The 18,307-nt window shown below is 35.1% G+C and overlaps 1 protein-coding gene across 1 annotated transcript in view; it reads left to right on the top strand.

Moving 5' to 3' along the window:
* The window catches only part of LOC149551839 (Plastid-lipid associated protein PAP / fibrillin family protein), a 57,320-nt gene extending 46,892 nt beyond the window's left edge, over positions 1–10,428 (top strand). The window contains exon 3 of the mRNA XM_089787345.1: positions 10,068–10,428. Coding sequence (XP_089643471.1) covers positions 10,068–10,170 — 103 coding nt within the window. The 3' untranslated portion in view covers positions 10,171–10,428. The remainder of the gene's footprint in view (positions 1–10,067) is intronic.
* Positions 10,429–18,307: the final 7,879 nt, after the last annotated feature.

The raw sequence follows: 18,307 nt of genomic DNA, 5'->3' as shown, positions 1-18,307 counted from the left end.
ATAGAGAAATAACAACCTTATGCCTATACAATTCCAGTGAAGTACATTTTGCATTCATCTTGCTTACATTATCCTCTCACACCTCTTCCACACTCTCAATTACAAAATGATCTCTCATTTATATCAATTACAAAGAATAAACATCCACTAGGTATTAGGAGCCAACCTAGTACAAAACAATATGCTCAAATACCAATGCAATCCAAAGTAGGACCCAAATCTTCAATTACGAATACACTACACCTTTGCCAATGCAATGCCAAGAATCTAAAATCATTACTCCATCAACCAAGATGAAGAAATGTCCGCACACTACCAAAACAACAATTCTAATCTTCTCAATAAATGCAAACCAACAATATGATCATTGCACGATCCAAGAACATGAACAAGCACCATGAATACCATCCAAAACCTTCGTATCAATTCCAACTCGAAATCCAAACTCATCTTTAGCACCAATCAACAAGAACTTTGTAGTACCGATCATTGTCATACCAAAAGATAGCTTGTTGTACATTGAATCATGTACAATAACAACTACAAACACAATGGTAATACTAGCTTCGCAACCTCTGAACCATGAAATCCAACTCATACCAAACCAAATACTCAAGCTCTACACATTGTAACACTGTAATACCAATAACGAACATCTCAACCACAATTCACTCAAACAATCATGCAAACCTCTGTAAGTTGACAAGCATCAACTATAGATATCTTAGAACCTTTATTTCAAATCAAAGCAATAGATCTTCAATATATTGAACGAACCATTCAAGTCACCAAACTGAACACTGCTCAATACATTGTTTGCAAATAATATGTTGACATCAATGAGAAAACACTAATGTCAAAACACCTCAAGTATCTCTAACATGCTCAACCAAACCTCAAGCAATCTCCCCGTGTGGCATTGATGGCAACATATAAAGTGAAAAACTAATCAATGCACAAAGTCATAATATATCCACCTGATCATGGTGTTTATCCAACTCAAAAAAATTCTCCATATCTTCAACAATATCTCTCCCTCTAAATTGTACCATCATTTAACACACAATCTCTTTCCCTTTCATATATATGTTTTTCACAATTACCTCTCCCCCTTTGACATCAATGGCGAAGGGGCCATAGAGATTAAAGCTCTGAACTATCCTCAAAAAGGCTGACTAATAATCTACACCATCAAACCACACAGGACTTACTCCTTCTTAGGAGAAGCCCCCAATGCACCAATCCAAGGAAATGATATCCTGATAGTGCACTAAGTTGATGCCACACCAAACATCTTTAACTTTGACTAGGAGGGGCTATGACCCTAAGTTTACCTCGGAGATACTCAAATGTATCCTTCGGTAAAGGCTTTGTGAAAATATCTAATTTGCTCTTTAGTAGGCACATAATCCAATTGAACTTCTTTTTTGTTTACTTTGTCCCTTAAGAAATGGTAGTTAATTGAAATATGCTTTGTCCTTGAATGTTGTACTCGATTCTTTGAAATATTAACAACACTTGAATTGTCACAGTATAAAAATTCAGTTCATCAATGCATTCCTTCAAATATTTGAACCTCTGCTTCATCCAAATGACTTGTGCACGATTATTAGTAGCAACAACATATTCAGCTTCAACAGTAGACTCTGAAACACAATCCTTCTTATTAGTCCAACAGATTAACCTTTTACCCAAGAAGAATGAACCTCCACTAGTACTCATTTAGTCATCCAAATTTCCCACCCAATCAACATCAGTATATGCAAAAAGTTTAAAATCTCTATCTTTGTCAAGCCATAACCCATAATCAACTATTCCTTTCTAGTAACTGAAAATTATTTTTATAGAATCACATGTGACTCTTTTGGATAAACTTGAAATCTAGCAACAATACTAACATCATTTATAATATTTGGTCTAGTTCGTATCAAGTAAAGCAATCCACTGGCCATGGATGTGTATCTCGTCTAATTTGTCAATTTGCAACCAATCATTGTAGGAGTACCAACCGGTTTAGAGTCTTCCATCCCAAACTTCTTCAACAACTCTCTGACATATTAGGACAGAGCAACAAAGATTCCTTTATCCAGTTGTGTAATTTGCAATCCAAGAATGAATTTCATCTCTCCTATCATAGACATCTGAAGCTATTTTTGCATTTCATTAGCACAACTTTACTCAAATCATCATTACCTTCAAATATAATGTCATCAAAAAATAGTTAAGCAATCAAAATATTGTCATTAGTTACTTTGAAGTACCAATTACCATCTGCGGTTCTTTTAGTGAAACCAATTCTTAGTAAATATCGGTCCAATCTGTTATACCAGTCTCTTGGAGCTTCCTTCAATCCTTACAAAGATTTCTTTAATCTACAAACCATATCTCCTTCATCGTGTTAGTCTAAATCCATTAGGTTGTTCAATATAAACATCTTCCTCTAACTTGCCATTAAGAAATGCTGACTTATAATCCATCTGATAAACTTCAAAAATGTCTGTAAGCAACATATGCAAGCAATAATCTAAATACTTCAATTCCTGCAACAGGAGCAAAAGGTTCATTGAAATCAGTACCTTCAATTTGTGAATGGCATTTGCATACCAGTCTTGTTTTATTCTAGACCACTTTACCTTGCTCATTCAATTTGTTCCTGAATACCCACTTAGTTCCAATCACATTCTTGTCCATAGGTCTAGGAACAAGAATCCAAGCATTGTTCTTCTTAATATAATCTAACTCTTCTCCCACAGCTTTTACCCAGCTTCATCATTACATGCTTCATTAACATCTTTAGGCTCAATCTCACATAATAAACTTGTTTTATTCCTGGCAATCTTAACTCTAGTTTGAACACCTCTGTTTAACTCACCCATAATAGCATTCTCAGAGTGATAAATCTTTACATACCTTGGTGTCTTCAGAGTATATTTTGTATGAGACTCTTAATTGTCATTCTCTTTCAAATTAACCTCTGTTTGTTCTACCATACGATTCAACAACTCAATCTGATTCTGTACTTCCTCATCCTGACTATTTTCTTCATGTATATCATATCTGTAGTCACTTCCAAATCTTTTCACACACTCATCGAATCTGACATTTGTAATTGCAATAAATTTCTTGTATCTATAGTTGTAACATTTATATGCCTTTCTCTTTGTAGCATAACCAAGAAATATTCCTTCATTACATGTACGATCAAACTTCCCAACATCTTAATCTCTCTTAATATAGCATTTACTTCCAAAAATTCTAAAGTATTTCACAGTAGGGGCATGTCCATACCATAATTCATAAGGAGTCATACTAGTTCACTGCTTAATCTGCACTATGTTCAAAGTATACACTGTTGTACTCACTGCTTCTCTCTAGTAGATCTGCGGTAGTTTTCCTTCAATCATCATTGTTCTAGCCGTGTCTAAAATTGGTCTGTTCCTTTACCAACACCATTATGCTGTGGGGTTTGTAGAGCAAAAGTCTGTCTCTTAATCCCATGTTCTTCACAAAAAACAGAGAATTTGCCGGATGTGAATTCACCTTCTCTGTCCGATCTCAAGCACTTTAATCTTCTTTCGGATTCACTCTCAACCATCACCTTAAAGTTCTGAAATTTCTGAAAACCTTCTGATTTTTCTTTCAAACATGTCACCCACATCACTCTGGAATAGTCATCAATAAACACCATAAAGTAACTGTCTCCATAGTAGCTTCTTGTTCTTGTAGGACCACAGAAATCTATATGCACCAGATCTAGCAAATCATTTGAAGTATACATCTTATTTTTAAAAGTAGATCTAGTCATCTTTCGTAATTGACATTCTTTGCACATATTATTAGTCTTCACTAGTTAAGATAAAACTCTCACAACATTACTAGTGCTAATCTTCCCAATATTATCAAAATTCACATGATAAAATCTTTTGTGCCATAGCTCTCAACTGTTTTCAAATGAAATAGGTTACCTTCGGCCTGTGTACCAGATTCAATCAATTCTCCATTGCCTCTAAGAATTTTGCACATACCATTCATGAATTCTAACTTGCAACCTTTAGCCAGTAGTTGTCCAACACTCAACAAGTTATGTTTCAAACCTTCAACATATAGAACATCTTCAATATTATTCTTACCATTAGGAGAAATAGATCCTTTTCCTTTTATCAAACAAGAGGCATCATTACTGAACCTACCGACGCTTTCATTGGATTTTTAAAAATTTTACAAACTTATCACTAGTCATATGACGTGAAAATCCCCTATCAATGACCCATTCTTTTCTCTTTTTAACATGCAAAATCAAAGCTCTCTCTCTTCATTAGTATTTTCTTCTTAGTTACTGATTCATGAAAGGAATCCGGTTTGGGCATGTGAATTGGATCCATGGATTCAATTTTTTTTTTCCCAATTTTGATTCTTGGAGGATTCGTGTGTGTGTGTGTATAAAAATATATATAATATGCATTCTATATACTAAAAATGAGAGAAATGTACATAATTCTAATTCTAAATCATTTCAAAGTATGAATCTATGATTCTAAATCATTTCACAGTATGAATCTATGATTCTGGTATGAATCTGTGGATCACATCCATTATGATTATATGAAAACAATTGAAAAAAAAAATTAAAAAAAAATCTAGAAGAATCCAGACGAATCCAGCCACGGCTCTGGATCCGGATCTGTTAACTAAGGTTTTCTTCTTTAATAGCAATGAACACAATTTCTTCTTCACTAGCAACAGATTCTTCATCAGTCACACCTTCATCAACAGCATAATAACCTCTTTCCCCCTTATGTTTGAATTTCTTAGATTTTCCTTTATACTTATTATTTCTAGCAACTTTGTCAGGACATCTGGATGCAATATGTCCAATCTTACTACAATTAAAGCATTTCAAAGGTAGTTTTTCGTCATACTTACCAGATCCTGTAGGTAGTCTTCTTTCACTCAAGGAGTCCAGCTCATCCAGCTTAATTTCTTCCTCTTCAATTTCTTCTCAATCTTCAGCATATCTTCCAAATCTAGCAGAATTTGAGGAACTTACAGAATCATCATACTCGACTATCCTTTTGTCATTGTTCGCAGCAGAAGGGTTCCCATTTTCAATCATTCTTCTGTCCTTACTGACTGTGGCTTTGAATGCGTCTCAACCTTTGGAAGTTTCTTGTCAAGAATAGTCATCTTATATACACTAAGTCTTCCAATCAATGCTTCTCTGGGAATCTTTCTGATTGTTCTTAACTCTTCAATAGCAGCAACTTTCTCACTGTAACGCTTTGGCAAAGATCTCAGAATCTTGTCTATAACCTCATCTTCCTTCAAGGTTTCACCAACGCATCTGATTGCACAAACCAGATCATTTATCTTCTGCATAAAGGATGCAATAGTCTCATTTTTGCTCATCCACGTCTTCATAATTTCCTTTCAATCCATGCGACTTAGCTTGCTTAACATATTCATCACCTTTATAAGTAGTTCCCAATTTGGTCCACACCTTATCTGCTGTCCTTGATCCATAGATATGTGAATACTCTGTATAAGATAATGATTTATAATTGCTTCTCTAGCTAACATGTTCTCTTTTAATTTCTTCTTTTTAGCTGCAGCAGTTTGTGGTAAATCGGTCCGAATAACATAGTTCTTGTCTGTTGTAACTTGCCAATATTCATCTCCCATGCATACCAGGTAAGTAGCCATCCGATCCTTCCATTCAGATAGTTAGTACCATCAAACTTCAGACTCTTTCCTCAAACTTGCCATGCCCAATATCCTTCAAGCGGTTAAGCTTCTGCAAAAGGCCTTAGCTCTGATACCAATTGTTAGGCCCAAAGAAGACAGGCTTAATTGAGAAGAAGGGGTGAATCAATTATGCCAATTATTACTCAAAACCTCTGAAATGTAATACAGATCTGAAAGATAAACAGTAAATGCAAGATCTACAACACATGACACATGGACACAAGATTTGTTCTCGAGGAAACCCATTAGGGAAAACCCTGGTGGGAGTCTAACCCATAAGATGATGTACTCTAGTAAAAGTATTGCCTAGTTAAGAGCATAAAATGGAGAACAAAAGGTATACTTACATCCACAGGCTTACAATCCAATCTGCAGGCACACGGCTCACAATACAATCTCAGATTTCACCTCAGTTAGGTTCATTGATCTCATTTCAATTACAACAAGATGGACTAGCAGTCTATTACTACCGAACTGATAAATAGAATCTCCTATGCCTATGTTCCCTTGAAGTACAATTTGCATTCACCTTGCTTACATTATCCTCTCACACCTCCTCCACACTCTCAAGTGCAAAATGATCTCTCATTTATACCGATTACAAAGAATAAACATCCACTAGGTATAGGAGCCAACCTAGCACAAAACAATATGCTCAAACACCAATGTGATCCAAAATCAAGTCAGTTTTAATGTCTTCCTCAAGTTACCTTTCAATGATTTCTAACTTTCCAAAGTCGATTTCCAATATGAAATTTGTTTGTCCACTCTGCTTTTTACTTGATCAAACTATGTTGGGTGTTGAAATGAATTTCAACAACCAGTCTTTTATAGGATTTGAGGTGCCTATTGAAGCTAGGCCAACCTATTTTGAGGATAAAATTAATTACAAATTGTAAAGCCACCATGAGGCCGACTTGGTTTGCTTCCTTTCCAATGATGTTTTATTGCAAATGATTGAAGGTGGAAATTGCAATGTCCTTGGGCTCTTGAAATTGTTCAGATTTCTCCCATGTCTTGGGCTCATACTTCATCTAGAATTTTTGGATTTTGTCCACTTGTTGGGCTCCTAGTGTTTGAACAGAAATTGTTGCCTTGTGGGGCTAATGGAGTTTTTTGGATTTTTCCCATGTCTTGGGCTCATACAAGCTAGAGTGGAGAATGTCAACTCTTGGGCTTGGACTTCATGGGGCAGATCGGAATATGTCACGGGCTTGGGCTCAACTTTCTGACTTGGAGCGGAGATTGTTGAGTTGTGGGCTCATGCATAGAAGCAGAAATTGTTCATGAGTAAAATGCAATCAAAACACAAGGACAACAATTGCCCTCTAGTTGGGCTCAATCAAGACATCGTGGAATTTGTAGCCCTCTTGGGCTTTGACACGAGGGGTAGAAAATGTCTAGCTATGGGTCCCCATATCAAAACCTTGATTGGATTAGGCATGTGCTTGGGCGCACTTGGAACTGTTTGAGTGGATATTTGGATTTGCTGGGGTTTGTGCACTTGAAGGTGACTCCTAATTCTTCTAAATGCTGAGATCAGTCATTAGATAGCCCTTTGGAATATTCCAACTTTCCATGGCTGCTATCTACTAGAATGCATAGGGTAATTGGACCAGTTTATGGATCTGGTTTGCACTAGATCTGCACTGGGGGCATTTGGTAACATAGAGTTAAGCCTATATTCCAAAATCTACCTATCAACTTGGTCTAAACATACTTAGATTTATTCAATTTTCTTTAGAAATTTTGATGGTATGCATGCTATGCTCACAATGCCAAGATACCTATGGCTGCATTTGTTTAGGACAACAGTTTTGCCAAGTCAGTCCATTTCAGCCATCTTTTTCCAATTTCATAAGTTTATTTTACTGAATAGATCAAATAATTATAAATATGTTATCATACATTATTGCTTCAAATAATGTTTGATTGGGGGTTTAGCTGTCCATTTTTGAGGAACTGGAAAAAGATATTGCTGAGTGCTGATGCTGACATCTATATACATACATTTTTGTAATTTTATAGAACATTATGGAGGAAGCAAGAGCCTTGGTCATCGTTATTACTAGAGTAGTGTGTGCAGTTCAAGTGCATTGTCTATTGATAATGCAATCATCTATATTTCTATCAATAAATAAGAATAATATGAATTGCGTAGATCTTCTAAAGTCAATTATAAGGGGCAGGCTAAAATTTGGGTTTTGCAAACTTTCATACCATCCTATGAGCTTCAATTTCACTTTGTATGTCATTGGAAATGTTTATTTGAATGCTAGAGTTTGAATGTTTTTAAACTTTAGTTTTTTGCATCAAGTCTAGACAATATGTTTGTTAAGTCTTGGTTCTGAATGCACCTTTGATGGAAGTGTAATGTGCTATTTATGAATATCTTCCCTTATCCTGGACATTCTCTAGCTAGGCATGAGTTAGACATTCCAGAGTGCACTTAGCACTCTAACTAGACACATTTGACTCTTTTGGGAGTGTATCCGACATCTTGTTCCTTAAGGCTTTTGTAATGATATAAGTTTGAACCATGGTGGAAAGGAGATAAATGACTGATTGCAAGAATGTTGAGATGGCACATTACTCTAGTGTAGAACCTTGCTTATAGAGCAAAAAATGTTGTTCGAGTGAGTGGGTGGTGAGATTTTTGCCTAATCTAGCCTCATGATGATTTTTTTTTCTTTGTTTTGGATTTATAGCGAGACTACTTATCAAGAAAAGAAATGCAATTGCACTAAGTTCTTAACAAATCAAAATAGGTGGTTCTAAATACTTGCTAGAATATATGAAAGCTTGTTAATGGTCAGGGTTGTCTAGCTTGGTAGTTTCTGAATAGAGGCATGATAACTATGTATTTGTAGAATTGAAAATCTTTTATCAATCCTGCACAAGCCCTATATATCAAGAGGCATGTTTGATGACCTCTACGAAACTGTGGGAATTCAAGTGAGGTATCTCTTTGATGTGACAAATGTGATCCAACGGCCATGATGGATGACGAATGAGGTAATGACTTGTTAGATTCGATCACAATTTTTCAACTAGCTCACCTACTTGGGTCTGGAGTTATATTTGGTTTTTGGAACATGGTGAGTAAATGAATTTGTAGCAGGTTGCCTTGTTTGATCGATGAGTTGCAAAGCTTCACTTAGTGGTGTCTGGATGATGAAAATTACTTTCATATTCCTCACAAGAGGATTGAGCCAACCAAGAGTGATAACTTGTGGTGTTGGATGTGATGCATTACAGCTTGATAATTGAGACAACTTGCTGACTCTTCTCTTTTCCCAAATAATTGACAGCTACCAAAACTGTATAAATTAAGAAGCCTTTGCCATTGCCATTCTGGAAGTAATAGGACCTGTATGCGCAGTCCCAGTGGCTTGAGCTTCATGATTATATCTGAAACCAGGTATGAGCAATAGCGATACTACTGGCAATGCTACATGCGTTTTCAGATACAGTGATTTTTGGTCTATATTGGCACACTCTAAGGTCTGTTTTCAGAAGTTGATAGTTGGTATCAAGCTTTTTTTTTTTCACTAACTGGGTATTGCTACAATCCAAGAGCATCATTGTCACTATTAATTTGGCTGTTTGAAGCTCTATTTTTCGCCTCATGTCTTGTGATAGGCACCTGTCTAGACTGTGTGCAATTGCATTTGATTGCAAATTTGTGTGTATAATTGACTGTTACAGATATGCATGTGCATTGTATCTGTTGTATTGTAAGAGCATAGGGATTCTCAGTTTGATTTATGCTTTGCCAGCATTTATAAGCATTGGTGCCGGGGCACTTCTAACTATAGAACACTGCTGTCATATTTTATTCCATGCCTTGTTTTGTTTTTCTTGCTCTCTCTGCTTATAATAGTGGTACAATGCATACACAATATTGACTGAACATGACTGGGGAATAATGGGGCAAATGAGGGAAAGACATTCAATATCATATTCTCTGACTATAATTTGCAATCTTTGTAGAAGCTAGTTCCATAGCCTTGAATTCAAATGCCCAGCTTAGTTTTTGTAACCTAAGATTTCTGAGATAATAGACACAAAATTTGTCAATTACATAAACAACAATCTTATACAGTGCATGGAATTAACATTCTAGTGATGCTTTTCTCCCAAAATATGATTAATTCTTTTGGTATGCACAACTTTATTCTGCAAAAATGGAAGTCCTTTAATCTCATAAGGTACAGGGACAGAGGTATATGCTCTCAAACATTGAAAACATGATATCATAAATAGAACACTCTAAATGTCTTGGCTTGATATCTTCTGACAAAAATAGTTGCACTCTTTTGCAGGTTTGAAACAGTGTATTTAGATGAAAAAATTCGCATTGCTAAGGATATTCGAGGAGACTATCTAGTTGTTGATCAGGCTTCATATACATGGGAAGAGAAGTGACCTGTAAAACTTTAAACTAATCGTTGCTTGAACAAATGCCCAATATGGGCACATTCATCTTCTTTTCTGCCTGATTTGCAGCATGTAGCTTATTTATTTGCCTTTAATTTCATAGAAGCAAGTTTGTGTGGATTGCTTGGTTTGGATTTGTTAGTACTTATTCAATAGTTCATATAAACTTGCAATTGAAGATACATATTCTTTCATTAGTACCAAGACGCAGAGTCTCCAATACATGTCTATTCCTAATTGTGGTTATCTTTTCTTCTATAATTTTGGTGTTGAAAATTCATATCATGGTGACAGAAGTCAAAAGCAAATCAAGGATCCATTCGGTCACCTATGAACCAGTTTTGTGAAGATTTGGATGTCTCCCACCCAACAAATAGGATAAATATATAATGGATTGTTCCATGGAAGTCTTGATCAAGTTGGTATTAAGGGTATAAGTAAATAGTGCTGATGATGTGCCTACTTGATATGGACATGTCGGATCATATGAAAAAAGCATTTGGCAATAAATCTGGTTTTCTTGACATTCATGAAAGGCCGAAGTTACAAGGGAGATACAATTCTAGGTTACCTTAGGCTGCACTTAAAGATTGGTAAATTGCCTCTATTATTTTGGAATTTTTTTTCTATTTGGACATCTTGAAAACCTGTTGGCTATAGCCATAGAAAAAAAATTGAAAACAGATTGGTAAAATACAGAGTTAGCAGATCTTTTGATAATCAACTATGTAGTTAAAATATCTCCTACTTATCAATCATATTGTTCTTTTACAGTAGGATAAAAGTTGGCTAAACTAAAGAAAAACATTTTCCTTAATCTCCAAGGAGGGGAGAAAATTTCATAGTTAAAGACATCCTAATATAGGGGCTTCGCTCCCTTAACAAAAGATTTTCAATGAGATTGGTAACCATTTACGATTTCCTGATGTATAATACATTGTCTGTATGCAAGTGGATTGGAAAATGTAAATTAGGTGCTTTAATCTTTGCAATATACATTTTAAATCTATCTTCCATGACGTTTTGGGGAAGAGGATTGGGGGACGATAGGGGACACATTTTCAGGACATTTCCTAAAGAGCTAAAAATAGGGGATGGCAGGGGATGAGAATATATATGTGTGTGTGTGTGTGTGTGTGTGTAGATGTTTGTGTGTGGATTTTTCAAATTATATGAAGATATTATAGATAGAGAAATGTCAAGTTGATGAGCAACAAGACAATATGCAAATAAGTCACTGATTCACGAATTACAACAGTGGTATAACTTTAAAATGGGTCACATGGCGACCCAATGTGGGTTAGAGAGGGCTAAGAAAATAAAGTCCGCTTCTTGGTGGAAGGGTGCTTTTGAATACTATAATGTTTTTAAGATGAGCTTTTTCCAGATCATTGCACAGGATTCTCCTGTTGGTGACAATCTTGCTGCTGCTGGTTTATCCTCTGCTGGAAATATTTCTGCTTGGTCTGCTGGTAATGTGTCTTCCGGAGGTGGGACTACTGGTAACATTTCTGCGTAAAATGTTTCTGTTGGGTCTGCTGGTAAAGCTAGTTCTGGAGGTTATTGTTAATACCAGTTTGGACACTCCTCTGTTGGCTGGGATAATAATTTTGCTGGTTTCCCTGTTTTAGCTGGTGCTGCTGGGCCTGATGTTTCTCCTTTGCTGGAAGAGGCCGGCCTTGGTTGTATAATCGGTGCTGGCTGGATATTTGAGAGATGCTGGGCCTTTGGCTCCAGATTCTGTGTTGGCAGGTTGCTGCTGCTAAAGTTGAGGAAGGATGGATCACTGTGAAAGGTAAACACTCTAGGCATTCATCACATGTGTTTGATATTCATTGATTTATCCGTGGCAGCATTTGATTTCTTTTTTGTTTGGTCGGTATTTGGCTTTGGATGGTTTGTTGCTTGTATTGGGGAATCTTATTGCTTTACCTTTTGATTTAATCTTTGTATGGTGTTTTGGGTCCCCTTAAAACCTTTTTTGCATTATTAAAAAAAATAGTGGTATAACAACATAAATAATGATAGCAGAAATATAAATTAGTAAAGCAACATTATATAAATAGTTTCAAATATAAAAAACATGGTCTATCAATATAAATATCCAAATCAAAATGTGTCAAACATGTATCCAAAAGTGTCAAACTTGAAAATATTACAAAATACTACAGATATTATAACCCATGCAACTAAGCCTCATTCTAGCTATCAAATATCCCAAGGCTGAGAATCATTTAAGTCACTATCTCCCTTGGCAGAAATGGATCATTTAATGAATGTTTAAATTTAAAATTCAATGGCCTTGAAGTTTTTATATATATAAACAATATTACATGAATAATTTTTTGATTCTTATAATTAAATATGTAAAAGTTATTAAATTAAATTTATAATTATAATTTTTTTTAAATATAATTTTTTAATTAATGCTTATTATGATGAATATAAAAAACTTGAATTAAGTATTAGATTTATAATTTTAATATTTATGATTTAATCTATAAAACTTTAGCTTTGATTGACAAATAAATATATAACTTTAGTATTGTCAAATATTTTTTATGTCATGTACAACTTCGAACATTGTGGGCTCTTACATTGTCAATTTAGCAAAATAAATTTAAAACTTTTTTTTATATATTTAGTTTTCAATGTCAAAAATCATCCAAATACTTTGAGGATTTTTTTGTTTTGTTCTAGGGACAGATCAGGGATGTTTTAGGTGTATACACTCCCTCATCCAACTCTTATGATCTCTCAATCACTCCCTCAAGTTTCTTCCCAACAATATGTGAGTGGGAAACATTTTTCTGAGAGTTATTCAGAAATTGTGTATACACAAACTCAATGAAATGATTATTAAACAAAATATGCAACCATTCACACAATGACTACCACAACTTTTAAACGTAAAAGAATGTTTGAAATAAACCAAATTATCTTACCCTGTTGGTAATATAGCTAGTATATTTGTTTTTGACTATTTGCCAATAGAAGACTTTTGAATGCCACTTTCTTCAGTAACGTGGTCTTGAAGCTTTAATGGTGTCACTATCCTCTCAGGGGTGTGTTTGCCTCCAAGGTTGCATATTCTTAGATATGTTATGGTTATCCCCATAAATTTGAGATTTTATAGATTAAAGATGTATGGAAAGGCACTTGTGTATGGAATTGAGGCTGTCCTGTGGTGTTAAGAGTTTAATTTGACCACGTGAATCACTATACCACATGTTTATTTTAACACAAGTTTTTATGGAGATTTTAACCAAATGTATGTTATTAGAAAGTAGACGCCAATTCTGATTTATGATGTCCTTTTGTCATAGACATGTATCGTTTCTATTGAGGTAATTATTATGGTTTGTTATTTTATAGCTATTTTGTTTTAAAAGAATGAGTTAAATAGATGGTTTAAGTTTGGGAAAGAGTTTTCTAAATAAGAAATTTATTTCTGAATCAAATGTAATATCAAAATAGATGACTGCATGGAATATCAATTTGTATGTATGTCTGAATAATAATAAAGAAATAAAAAAATCCACTTCAATTATATCTCATGATTCTTGGTGGGGAAAAATGTTAGAAAATGAGAAAATAGTATCTTGGTGTTAACCTTACACATGATAATCAATAAACGACCTATATAAGGGGAAATATCACTTGGCAGACAAAGAAATTCATAGCACAATTGACAACTATCTAGCATCTTCAACGTGAGACATGTAGATGGAAGAAAACCAAAGTGGGATAAGAGATATGTATCTTTTGCACAATTAGAATAGATGGGTTAGAGGAACACTTGAAGATTGCCTTAGCAACTAGGAGCTCCCAAGTTACAAGTGTTGATAGAGATTAAAAAATTGCTTCAAAGGATGGTAAGTGTGAACCATTATGGATTGAGTGTGGTAGGTTTGTTGACAAATTTAGGGATAAGGTCAATTTGTGTACAAAACATGATAATTTAAACATTACAAAGATGTATTTTCTAAGATGCTAATTGAATGATAAGGATAGTTCAAGTATTGATAGAGAATTAAAGGAAAATAACAAAGGATGTTTAGTTTGAACAATTATGGATTGAGAGTGGAAGGTTTGTCAACAAATTTATGGATAAGGTCAATTTCTGTACAAAACAAGATAATTCAAACATCACAAAAGTGTATTTCCTATGATGCTAAAAGTAGTTTTAAAACTAAAAAATAGAATGACTAGGTGTGCACTTTTATTCTTTTGACTTTGCCCCCACTTTTAGATGTATGCGAATTACATGAATCATGCTTTTAAGCTGTCCGTTGAATGAAATAATTGAAAGACCTAATATATGGGGTAGAGTCATTGTTTCATGATTTCTTTGTATAAATGTAGAGTAGCATCTTGAAACTTGTGCATTCAAATCATTAGTAGTAAATTGTTTCAATCATAAACAAATAACAACTAATCTTATCTTCACTAGAAGAGTGAAACTAATAGTGCATAAGAATTGACAAGAGGTGTAATTGGAATCATTTTATCGAGTAATGACGGGGATGAGACCAAGTTGACTCCAATGAGGGATCTACACAATAAGCCATATAAACGCTAGGTCTATAAATGAAGTCATTAGGATGTGATTGAGTGCTCCCATAAAACCATCTAAAATAAAGTTTGGAAACAAAAACATAGAGATACGATTGAATTGGTCCCCATGAAACCATGTAAAGATAAGTCTAGAAATGGAGTTATGGGGATGCAACTAAGTTACCTCTCATGAAACCTATACAAAGTTGAGTTTGGAAATTAATAATTATAAAAATGTCATCAAGTTGGCATCATGAACCCATACAAAATTGAGAACAAGTCATGATATGCAGTGCAATCATGAAGATATGTTTTTGTTGGGCACCATCAAAGCCTGTGGAGTTTGCAAAGTCATAAAAAAGTAATAAAGTTTGCCCCATGAAATTGTATACAATTTAGAAGTATCTCATAATGAACAAGGCAATCATGAGGACGATGTGTACAAGAAAGAATCCACATAAACTTGTGAAATTAAATAAGGATATTGACAATTGGGTGCATGACATTGCTTTGAGGAGGGAGAAAAGTTGTATAGATCACAAATTCAAGATATCCACCAATTTGAGTCAAATGATGCAATCTTGTAAATAGTTAGGAATAATAGATTTTCCTCCTTTCCTCCCTAACGTGAAGATAACTAATGACATGCACAAAAGAAGCATGTGCTAAATGTCATCACTAAGCAAAAAAATGCCACGTTTAATGTGACTATGTATAAGTAAGAATGTTGATATGAGATGTATTATAAAAGTACTATATGACAAATGCTTTCTAAAAATTATATGATGATGTGGGAAAATACCAAGGTGGACCTTGAGACATGTAGCATATACATGGATGGTATGAAGTGAGACATGATAGGAATTTGTTTTACCAAGAAAGAGACAAGAGGGTCACTTGGCTTGGATGATAAAGTCAAATATGCTTCCAATTCCAAGTGCCATAGGTACAAGAGATACATATGTACTTAGGATAATAAAAATGAGAAACACAACAAATAAGGATTTTAAAAAGAGCATATACACCGGTTAGCCCCAACTGATAATGCTGACAATGTTTGTGAAAGAGTCATATTAGTTGTTATGTTGATATCACGTCTGATTGGTGAGACATGCTAATTCAATAGAGTGCCATATCATTTAATTGATCAAGAGGATTTAAAGAAAGTATAATGATGAAGAAAGTATTGGTAAGTGTATGTATTTCAATGGGAACTAATGAGTTAGACTTTGGTAGTATAATGTTGATTTGATTGTGTTACATGATTTGTTAAGCATTGAGATAATGTATAAGCAAGTTATGAAGTCATGAAGTGGGAAGACAAAGAGATAGCAAGTTGCATCGTGTTGGACAGTTTGGTTGATGAATGAAGAACGTAGTGGTCACTGAGTTGTTATAGTTGTAACTGAGTGCATATAAAGTGAATGAAAAATGAATAATATTTTTCGAGCAAGAACAATGTTAATCGAGCTTAGTATTGACTAAGCGAAGTGCAATGTTAATCGTGTAAGGGAAAGAAGAACAATTTGGAGAGAATTGATTTGGAGGTCGACATTTGATGAAAATATGGATTGATCGAGAAGTTTAGAGGATAAGGATAAAGTTAGTTATGAGATCTATCATTAGAGAAATTCAAAGAGGATTTGACGAAGGAGATTTAATGATTTGAAATGAAGCACAAAGTTCAAGGTGAAGGCATGATACTTGAGTGTCTAGATTCAATGAATAAGAGCTAGATGAAGATTAGATGATTGTGATTAAGTGGAAAAACAAAGAAGAGTTTGATGAAGTGACAATAAATTGTCTATTTAAGAGATGAACGAGATGTTCATTGTTGCTGATCAAGTTATGTGTGAAGAAGAAGATAGAAGGCAAATTCAAGCAGAGTAGCATTGTGAGATCTAGTAAGTGAAGTGTGAAGTTGATGTTTACGTGAATTGATCAATCAGAAGGAATAAAGAGGATTAATAGAGGAAAGAGGATGAGAGAAATGGAGATTTGATCAAGCAAAGGTAGTTTCTATTTCAAATAGACCATCTTACTGGTATTGTAATCATTATAACAAAAAGTCTCTTGATCGAGTGACTTAATAGTCTTATTTGTAAATCGATTTTCATAGTGACATTCCTTTGAATGTTTGCAAGTTGTTTAGATCAAGCTATTTATATTGAGGAGTGATAAGGTCTATAGATGATATTTGATGTAATCTTCTAATAAGGTCACATTAACAATGTGTGTAACCTTTAACAAGGTTGGCTCCTAATTCCAAGTGGGTTTTCCCTTTACAGGGTTTCCACGCTAAATACATGTGTCAAAATGTTTGGATGTTGATTGTGTTGCATGCTTATTTCATGTTTACCATTTCATGCCACAACTCAATATATACATGGTATTTACATGAAGTTTACTTTGATACTTGGTATATGAAGTCAACAGTTTATTGCAAGGTTTGTTTAAGTTGTTATCGTGAAGTTTGATATGTTTATTGTTGTCAGAGGTTGGGCAGACACAAGCTAAGGGACTACCGCATAGTGTTATTGAGCGTATGGTAGAAGCAGTAGAGAGAGCAATGGTGTGCAACAAAACATCCAATAGTGCAGGAAGTAGGAATGAGAGAGGGATTCCTTACTGATGTAGTAGCGCTAGTGATTCGGGCTCGCCAGGTGTTAGCTTCGATAGAGACTCAGGCGTTGGACTCAGTAGTGAAGGAGCTGGAGGGAGTAATATCCTTTATGAGATTAGGATTGCCGATTGCCTTTACAGTCTGTTTTGAGGAGCGGGGATGGTTGGATGTGGAGACTGTAGAGATGTGACAGGACTGGGCCACAACGAGAAATCCTGGTATGGAGAGCCGAGTAGAGGCTTTGACTCACGAGATAGTGGAGATACACAGGGAGGCATACTACACCCTGCTGAGGAGCTAGGTGGATCAAGTAGCAGTTGAGAAGGCTCGGGAGGAGTTAGCTGCCAGGTTAGCCACAGAGAGGGCAACCTAGGAATTTGAGAGGGCAGCCCTATTAGACAGATAGAGTCAACTATAAAAGTTGGCAGCAGAGAAGGAACAGATAGTGGCAAAGAAAGAGAGAGTAGCAGAGGAGAAGAAGAAAGAGTTGGGAGAAATAGCAGGGATGATGCAATCAGTTTTAGAGCTTCAAATGGAGGTAGAAGCATAATTGAAGGTTAAGAAAGAGCAAGTCTACAAGCTACAAGTGGAGTTGAACAAGTTGAGGGCGCGGACAACCACTACGCCAGGGACGCATCCCTCTGTTTAGTATTTATGCATTGATTTACTTAGTGGGTTATTTTTGAGTTTTGTTGTATTGTCGTTCAGAAATGACTTTTCTTTTGGGGGGTATGATGTTGTCGGTAAATTCTATAGTGTAGCCGACGGGTAGAATAGTATTCGAACGGGCATGTGACACTTCAGTCACCCCTTAGGGAAATGTACACCGTTCAAAATGGACTTGGAATCATCATTGGAGTTATTGTAATAAGCATATTGCACATATGAAAAAAGTATCTGTTTTGCGTTATATCGTGCTATTCTACATATGTTAATCATCCTTTT

The sequence above is a fragment of the Cupressus sempervirens genome, chromosome 6 (genome assembly GCF_028749045.1).
Source record: "Cupressus sempervirens isolate cs-2001-9-10 chromosome 6, ASM2874904v1, whole genome shotgun sequence".
Classification (NCBI taxonomy): domain Eukaryota; kingdom Viridiplantae; phylum Streptophyta; class Pinopsida; order Cupressales; family Cupressaceae; genus Cupressus; species Cupressus sempervirens.
This window is presented reverse-complemented; position numbering and strand designations above follow the sequence as displayed.